This window comes from Propithecus coquereli, unplaced genomic scaffold (genome assembly GCF_000956105.1).
Source record: "Propithecus coquereli isolate 6110/MARCELLA unplaced genomic scaffold, Pcoq_1.0 Scaffold316, whole genome shotgun sequence".
Lineage (NCBI taxonomy): Eukaryota > Metazoa > Chordata > Mammalia > Primates > Indriidae > Propithecus > Propithecus coquereli.
Genome location: NW_012148797.1, coordinates 2,314,630 through 2,323,923, shown reverse-complemented (window position 1 = coordinate 2,323,923; position 9,294 = coordinate 2,314,630). Strand labels below are relative to the sequence as shown.

The 9,294-nt window shown below is 45.9% G+C and overlaps 1 protein-coding gene across 1 annotated transcript in view; it reads left to right on the top strand.

Moving 5' to 3' along the window:
- NT5DC3 (5'-nucleotidase domain containing 3) overlaps positions 1–7,642 on the top strand; it is a 53,627-nt gene extending 45,985 nt beyond the window's left edge. Inside the window, exons 11-13 of the mRNA XM_012650246.1 lie at positions 518–703; positions 4,427–4,491; positions 6,069–7,642. Coding sequence (XP_012505700.1) covers positions 518–703; positions 4,427–4,491; positions 6,069–6,321 — 504 coding nt within the window. The 3' untranslated portion in view covers positions 6,322–7,642. The remainder of the gene's footprint in view (positions 1–517; positions 704–4,426; positions 4,492–6,068) is intronic.
- Positions 7,643–9,294: the final 1,652 nt, after the last annotated feature.

Below are 9,294 nucleotides of genomic sequence, written 5' to 3'. Positions count from 1 at the left end.
TGAATGACCATCTAGTATGACAACAATTTATCTTAGATTTTCCAGGACAGGACTGATACTAGATATTCTGGTCTGCTGTCAAATCATGGGGTTACAATATTTGAAATGGAAAATGTGATCATGCATGCTTATGTCATGTGGTCATTCCAAGTCTGAGATTCCATGGTCCACCGTAACCCAGAGCGCCTGGCACGGAGGTCTGTGGGTAAACCGAATGCATGGAGACCTTAGCTAGTGTTTAGGCTGAGCCTCTTTCCGCCCATGACCTCATTGTTTTTTCACAGACCGTAGTTAATGATTCCAGACCCTGTGTTTCTGCAGGGGTTTGTGAGTCACAGCAGTTATTTCCAGAACACAAACTTTCTTGGGGTGAAGTGGTCAAAGCCTGGGGCCAGACTGGTTTTAATTAAATATAATTAACTGAATTCAGCTTGGTTAATAACTAACCATTACAATCTAAAAAGTTATTAAATGAATGCCTCTTGTGTCTGGGAAGAGTAATAAACAACTGGTATAGATTCTGTTGAGACTAATGTTGACTTTCTGTGATCTTTGCAATCAGGATTTGACCCTAAAGCATGGCTGGAGGACTGGTGCGATTATCCCGGAGTTGAGATCCGAGCTCAAAATCATGAACACGGAGCAGTACATTCAAACCATGACCTGGCTGCAGACCTTGACCGGGTTACTGGAGCAGATGCAGGTTTGGGATTTTTTTCTGCCTCATATTTTCTTTAAGCCCGAAGTTAGTCCGCTGGTCAATGTTACTTTAGGTATTTTCTGTTTAATTGTTATAAAGTATGTGGTTTAAGTTGTCCTTAGTAGACTGTAGAATAACTACTGGGATTATTTTGCCCCGAAGATAGTTTTGCCATTTTCCCTGAAGGGATCTTTAAAAATGCCTGCTGGAGCCATTCAGAGAGTCTTTGTGGGGTCTGTGTACATGCAGGTGTTTGTTTACTCTCCTCTGTCGGTGAAAACCCAGTGTCCTCACTGCCGCACGGAGGCCCTGTTAGGTCCTCTCCTGCGGAGTGTGGCATTTGGGAAGCTCTGCCAGTGTTTGGGTCTAGTCCTGGTCCTGCCTTTAATCTGCTGTGAGACTTCGCCATTCTGGGCCTCAGTTTCCCCATCTGTGAAATGAAGGGTCCTATGGAATGAATACTTCATTCCAGGCACCACGGCTTGCTGGAAAGAGTCTCAAAGCAAGAGTCAAGATCCCTGGGTCCAGCCTCGATTTGATTTTGAAGATAATACCTACAGCTTGCCAGCTAACTGCAATTCTGTGACGGTTACTTTTTTCTGTAAGTTAGGCAGCAAGTTCTAGACAGTTGGTGAGGAGTGTCATTTTTTTCGGTCATTTCCTGGCCTGTGGAAGCTGCCCTCTGTGGCAGCCATGACCCCCTTACTCCCCCGGGCCCCTCCTTCCTTTGCAGGCTCAGGCGGCACCTTGCTTTCTGCCTTGGTCTAGCTTGCCTGGGCTGAGGCCATCCCAGCATGAGTGTGAGTCTGTTCGGGTCAGGGCGCGGATGCCCGCTCTCTTGGCTCACACGCCTGCAGCCTGCGTCCATGGCCTGTTGTCCACGCCTGCCCGCTGGCTTTGGAAATGGGCAGGGCCCTGCCTTGCCTGCCCCAGCTGGCAGCCTCGCAGGAGTGGCTGGGCAGTGAGCTCAGGCAGGGCTACAAGTGGCAGGCCACGGGGCACGCATTCCAGCGCGTGGGGCCCCGCACGTCCCCCGGGCCAGTATGTGTTGGCTACGTTGGTTCCTGGCACTTCTCTGATGAGGACTTACTGTTTCCCTTACTATGCGTGCCTGTGAGATGATTTTCTAAAAATACAAGGCATCAGTTCTGGATTAATGTAGCTTAGAGTCTGCGCGTATGTCATACAATACTAATAGGTACTCTTGATGTGCCAGACATTGTGCTGAGTGCTTGCTGTATACACATTTAATAGTCACAGCTGTCCAGACTGGGTAGTTTTTTCTTTTTAGAATAAGGAAACGGGGTTTTTGAGAGGTGCGGTCCCAGGTCTGAGGTCACAGAGTGAAAGAGCAAGACTTGAACTGAGGCCGTGCTTTCGAGCACCTCCCCGAAGTGCTTTCCTGGTTCAGAGGTCTCAGGTGTAGCCGAAGACTTTACTTACCTTAGGTGATGTCGCTCTGTGACTCCAGCTGTGGTCATAAACACAACCGCATGTAGATGGTGCCACTGAATTTTAGGTCTGAGAACAGTTTTTTGTTTTCTTTTGTTTTCTCTGAGCTGTATAAAAAGTTGACGATTAGGAAGTGTGTGTTTTAGAGAATGGAAGTGCTGGAAGTGTATGTGTTCACTTATGGAGCTATATAAGGTATAGGGTGAGGGAAGGAAGAAAAGGGAATTAGCATTTACATGCCTTTTTACAGGAGAGAAAACTGAAAAGTGAGTTTCCCAGAGTCGCAAAGTTAGTGATTGGCAGAATCAGGCTGTTTAGAAGAGAATGAGAACTTCCTGTGTTCTGGGCACCAAGGCCTTCACGTTCATTTCGTTCTCCCGGCAGCTGTGTGGAGCAGGTACTAACGCGTCACCCCCGTTTTACGGAGGAAGAGGCACAGAGGAGAACATGACTCGCTCAAGTAAGGGTGATGCGGGGACTCAGCCCAGGCACTCTGGCCCCAGGACCTTGACCTCTGTTCTAACGCTCGGGCTCTAATGCCTTTTGCAGCGGCCTGTCGGGTTCGCTAAGACATAGAGGAGCGTGGCTGATAATTTAAAAAAACATCCAAATGAGTGTCCCCCCTCGCTGTGCTCTGTTTCCCCTCCCTGCGCCCCTCTTCCACAGTGTCCACCTGGAAAGGTCTGAGTTATTCCTTTGAGCCTCTGTCAGATGTTTCTAGAACTGCCCCTTGGGGATTATTTTCAGAGCATGTAGCACATTATTTGGACTATTTTCTGAGGAGAAACATTGGTCCTTTCAGATTGGGTTTGATTTTTTTGGAGCCAGAGTGTCATTTGGAATCAAGTCTAATGAATTAACTAGAAGTGTATAATTTTTGGTTTTAAAGAAGTGACTGTAACAAAGGAAGATAATTGTTGTTAGCTAGCCTTGATATGCATTGCAGAATTTGGTTGTGGCTCACAGTGGTGGCTGGCATCGGTGGACTCTTCCCAGGTGGCCAGTCCCATGTGGAATTTTCTGATCTAGTTACGTATTTTGTAGAGCCTAAATTCTGTAGTGAATAATTTGTTGATTTGAAATGTGAAAATGGATGAAAAATAAGCTCATAGAACCTACATCAAAACTCCCAGCAGTGCTAGAGCGGTAGACTGGTACATAGCCAGTGGTTATTCAATGGTAGCTGTTTCCTGGTAGTGCAGCGAGTGGTATTAGGCCATAAATCCAAATTGCAAGCTCAGTTGAGACAGGGTTTTTTCCTGAGGGGCAGAGATCCTTAGTCGGTGACCGTTAGTAGCCAAGCTGTTGCGCTGAGCAGATGTGATAAACAGAAGGGCCTTGGCTCCCACGTCAAAAGCAGATGGTTGCTTGTTTGGTATTTTCCTCTGGGTTCTAAGGTTACCCCTGTGGTCATGAATCGCAGGGAGCCCCACCTGTCCTCTGTGATCATGTGCACGTCTAATTGTGGCTTTAGTGTTTCTCATTAGCCACAAGAACCTTGGAAAGAGACTTGTGAGATTCCACATATTAGGCTGTGGGCAATTGTCATTTTCTTTTTGCATTTTGCTCACATTTTGGCCCACCAGAAGGTTCTCTGCTTTTCTTTTTCATTGAGGTGCACTACCTTCTTCCTTTTTACAAAAAATCATTATATTTTTTCCTCTTAAACACTTAAAAAGATAAAATATTAAAGAAAAAAATTAAAACCATTTGTAATCCTACTACCCTTGCACAAATTAAAATTTTTTAATGTTACTTTCCAAATATATGCACATATTTTTACATGCTTGCAATTATACATGCAATTTCCACCTAATGCCATTATGTTTATACACTTATGAGGAATGTGTGTAATAGGCAGCAATAAATATTAATAAATAATATTAATAAATATGTATTAAGTACATATTTATATATGTAATACATATGTATAACAGATATTACAAGTATCATACACATACATTTTGTGTGGATACATATGCGTTATGTTTATACATAGTCTTCACTGATAGTTTAATAGCTTCATAATATTCCATCTTAATTTGTTAAACCACATATCCAATGTTGGACGTTTAAAACTGTTTTTTTTTTTAAGCGAAAAAGGCAGGATTTCAATTGGGAAGTCTGAAAATGTATTATTTCATGCTAGTGCCTGCCTCTGAAACTTAAAGGAATAAAGTTTCTCTAAGAAAAGCTGCCCATTAAAAAATTCTTACAACCTAATGAGTTCATTCGAAACTGAAACAGTTGTGGTAATTGGCTTGTGTCCTGCAGGTTCACAGGGATGCTGACTCACAGCTGGTTTTGCAGGAGTGGAAAAAGGAGAGAAAGGAGATGAGGTAAGAGCGGCCTATTTTGAATGCAGTGGACCTGCACCCTGTCCTGGGTGGGCTCAGCCCTCCCATGTTCCCCAGGGCCAGCCCGAGACATGGTCTCGAGCATCCTTTTTTAGCTCCCAGGTATGAATGTGCCTCCCTCAGTATCCAGAATCAGCTACCTGCCATTAGTGACAGGTGACATTTCCTTGAGACCCGTTGTCACCTCTGTTATTTCTCCAGCCTTGCCAGAAGGCCATGGGAGAGGGAGCTCCTCCTTCTCATTCCTCCTCCCTGCCTGCGTGACCCTTCCATTTGGGCAGCTGGTGGCCCAGTTGCAGGTGATGCTGGCAGCGCAGTGTGGCTGTCAGGACAGTGTTGGAGTCGGGCTTTGAACCCACAGTGAATTCTTAGGGCTCCTACAAGCCTGTACTTATTTGTAACCCTGGCTATTTCAGGAATGTGCACACAGTCAGGAAACAGAGTGTTTTTTGGTAAAGAAAGCCTGCCTCCTGGCAGAAACGTTTGGCAGAGATGTGTCTTAAGGGAGCTGTTGCTCCAGAGGGGCTTTGTTGACGATCATGCTTCCCTAAGAAGGATGCTGTACCTGTGGACACTGTTTACATAAGCATTTCTACTCTGGGGCACGGCCTTCCCCAGCCCCTGACACAGCCATCTGTGAGGTGTGGAAACAGTGGTTGCTGGGTTCTGGCTGCCAAGCAGGGCACCTGACTCAAGCATGTGTGTGTGTGTGTGTGTATGTGTGTGTGTGTGTGTGTGTGTGTGTGTGTGTGTTGGAGGTGGTGTGGAGGGGACAATGAGCCCGTTCCTCAGGTCCTGCAGAAGCCGCATTGCATTCAATCCTTCCTCCTCCCTCTAGGGTGTTGGCGCTCTGAGTCTTACTCTACCTACTACCAGCTAGCGGCTTTTATCACACAGTGTAAATCATTATATTTTTTCTGCATTTGTAACTGTTTTATCAACAGTCATATGCTGTTTGTCAATTTCGCCAGCATATTCTGTGTGTAGGGGTCCCAGCCATCAGAGGGTGTGCATGTCCTCTGTGTGTGTGGTAGGGACGGTGACTTAGATGCACATGCATGGGCTTAATCCTTGGGTGGGGTGACAGCCTTGGCTACCAGGAGCTGGGAGGTGTTGGAATCTGTGATGAATGAGGGAGATTAACAGCCCTTTAATAAAACAATCCTCTTACCTTACTCAGTTCTCACAATGATCTTGTGAAACAGGGAGGGCCTTGATCCCGTTCTGAGAACATTTACATCTCCCTGTGCACCGTCAGAAGCAGCTCCTACATCCTGAGTTTTGGTTTGGGAAAGGGGGGTGTGCATATTTGGAGGGGCGTGCAATTGAAAGTGGTCTTGAGACACTGTTCTCTCCATTGACATGAATGAGAAATGTGATCGGAGTCCTTTTGTTAGATGGATGGACAGACTTTTCTTGATCAGAAGTTGGGGCTGCTCTAGGCTCATTTTTTTCTCAAGTGAATCCTGTTTTTAAAATAAAAGTGATTTTGATTTAAGTGGTTTTATAACCTTTTTGAATCATTCTTTGTTGCTTTGTTTTTTTTATTGCTTCTTCAGAGAAATGACCAAAAGTTTCTTCAACGCCCAGTTTGGAAGCTTGTTCCGCACAGACCAGAACCCGACCTACTTCCTGAGGCGCCTGTCGCGCTTCGCCGACATCTACATGGCGTCTCTGAGCTGCCTCTTGAACTACGACGTCAACCACACTTTCTACCCCCGGAGGACTCCCCTGCAGCACGAGCTGCCTGCGTGGTCTGACATCCCCTCCATCTTTGGAGCCCCCCGCCTGCAGGAGGCCCAGGCCAAGTAGCTGAGGGACCCCTCCAAGGGAAAAAGCCAGAAACAGCGACCCCCCAGATTGGGTGGGCATGACGGCCTTGACTTTGTGTGGGTCTGAGTGTCGCTTTCAGAAAAGATCCCTTAGGGAGAGTACTGCTCCCCAGGATGCTAAGACAGGAGCTGGCAGCCCGCCCGTCCACGCCCTCTACGCAGGGCTGCGGGGCAAGCTTCCTACTGAAACTCTGATTCCGCCTGTCTGTCTACCAGCGTCCTGGAACTGACGCCAGTTTTTCTGGGATAGGAGAGAACACTCACGCCATCTCTGTGTTCCAGCGGGTCACGTTTTGAAACGATTCTTGACTCCTCCGTGGAACATTTCCTGAGTGTACACGGGCAGTGCAGTGGGACCTGCACAGTGAGATGCACAGAGAAACTGCTCGCAGAAAGCTGGTGATGTAGTGAGTGCCACGTGGCAAAACGCCGCCCTGAGTGGCAGAGATGGTCCCCGAATGGCAGCTGGTGCCCAAAGCATTAGGTACTGAGGCTCTGGCTCCTTCCGGGGAGGCTGAGCTGTCTTTGGTGCATCGAGGACCACTCAGCCTCCCTGAAAGACTTACGTGAGAGAGAATAAGAGAAATTGCACCCCCTCGGCCTTTTCATCTTCAGTGCGTGCTTCCTGCGTCCTGCCTGCGCTGGGGAAGGACACAAGGTGCGAATAGTGATGGGGCGGGTTCATGCTTTTCCCCAGGGAAGGAGGGCAAGGAGATGTAAGCAAGCTCTGGTTAAAATCGCTTTCCTCTAGTTGAACAGTCTTCGGTAGGATAAGGCTGCAAGAAACCAGTGGGTTCGAAGAAGCGGAGCATCTGCGGTGGGTCTCCAAGGAGCATGTTAAACCCAGAAACGCCACCGGAGTGTTGGTTTAATGTGCTCATTGGAGGAAAGAAAATCAAACAGGAAAAAGTGTCCTTGTGATGAAATGCCCACCATGCCACCCACTGGGTTGAGTTGGAATCTTGTTAAAACATGAGCATTACCGGAACCGGTCCTTGTCTGGAGAGATGCAAACAAGGCGCCTGCTTCTCTCTGATGAAGTCTCAACTGCGGTGATCATTTCTGGGTATGGGAAGAGGGAGGGGGCCTTTGCAGCTTAGTCGTAGCTCCAACTCTCTGCTCCCTCTGGATTTCTTTCCTGCCATGCTTTTGTGGCTATTTGGGGGCTTGGGTGGTTTTCTTTAGGTGTCTAAGGTGGGAGAGGATGAAGGACATTGAAGCAAGCTAAGAAAGAGTTAGAAATAACCTAGCTAACTGAGCTTTTCTCATTTCTTTCTAAGGGCAGGGCAAGTGGCATATATATATATATATATATATATATATATTTTGGCAGGGGGCAGGGAAGAATCCTTTATTATGTCTGCATTTACAATATCTTTCACCATAAAGTACATATTTACTGCACTCTCTGAGTGCTATAGGAATGTCTGCTGTTATTAGTTATGGTGCTGCTAATAATATTTTAAGTTGCATATGCTGCATAGATACTTCTGTTCAGATTAGCTTAATCTAGTACTGCTAAGACTCATTTTAAGCTGTTGCGATAATGTGGCATATATTCTTAAATCTAAAGAATGGCAGGAACATGAGGGGGACTTGGGGAGAGTGCTTGCTTGCTCCACATTTTTATTGTAGTGAACGTATCATGACCAGCAACTGATGAAATGCTGGCATGGCATTGCATAGGCTATTTCTGCCACATTGCAGAAATTAAATGAGTTATATAGCATCCTTTGTAATGCTGCTTATTATAATGGGATTTTACTTGTAATGTTTTGCTATGCTCAACTGTAATGGTGAAGGTGACCCTTTAGACCTTATGAGGCTCCTTTTTTTCTTCTGCTACATTTTACTGTAAGCACAGTGAGGCACAGTAGTCCGTTCCTTTTAGGCATTCTCTTTGTGCCTTGCTCCTAGGCATTTTCACCATCAGAGTGATCAGAGGCTGGCATTCAATGGGTGTGGGTGATGCCCAGTTTCGGGTCCTACAAGGATGCACTGGTGCTCTTGGCTTAGAGTATCTGCTTTGGAGAAGCGGAGTGAGGAAGCAGGTATTGTTTAAAAAAAATTCTTGGTTTTTATCTAATCAGATATTAATTGGTTGTTTACTAGGTGCTAGTAACAGGGTGTTTTGTTTACTCAAGAGTGAAGTAGAACTGCTTTTAAAACCTGCTGTCATGAATGTTTAGGTTAGGGGACCCAAGCCTTGGAGGAGAAATACCTTTTATGGGTATGAATGATGAATTTTACAATTATTCCTATCGATGAGGGTTTTGGTCTCTGAGCTGTTGCGCTTGGCAGTTTTGAGACCTGCCGTGTGGCAGCAGCCTGGTACCTGTCACACCAGAGCCCACGGACCATGTGCCCGGAGGGCTGCAAACCCCGGTCGTAGGGGTGACATAGCACAGCCGTCTCCACGTGAAGGACAGAGGCATTTCCCCACTTCATTATTTGTGCTTGTCCACGCTCAGTCGAGGTAGATTTTAACTTGTCACTGTCGTGGTTCTCAGCCGGGATCTGGCACACTGCGCTGGGCATTTCGTTCTTTCCAGCTTGTTCTCTTGTGTGCACGTTGATGGAAGCATATTGGTACTAGGGAAGTGAATCTGTTTGCTGTCATTGAAAAAAAAAATCAATTTGTAAAGCAATCAGAATAACTTTAGTTTGAACTTAAGTAGTAAGTAACTTTAGTATTCAAAAAATTACTGTTTTTTTTAAAACATTGCATAGACCGATTTTCTAAGAATTATGTGAACACAAAATCATAGTTCGGGGCAGTCCGTGCCAGGGAGACTCACGGCACCCATAGCAGGTCTCCTTGGAAGAGACTTGCACAGGTGATTTTACCTGATTTTTAAAATATTTTAGGTGTTTGGTTTAGAGCTCTCACTTTCCTCCTAACATATCCCCTCTCTTTTTAATTTTTAAAAACTTTTCCTCTTTAGCTCTATTT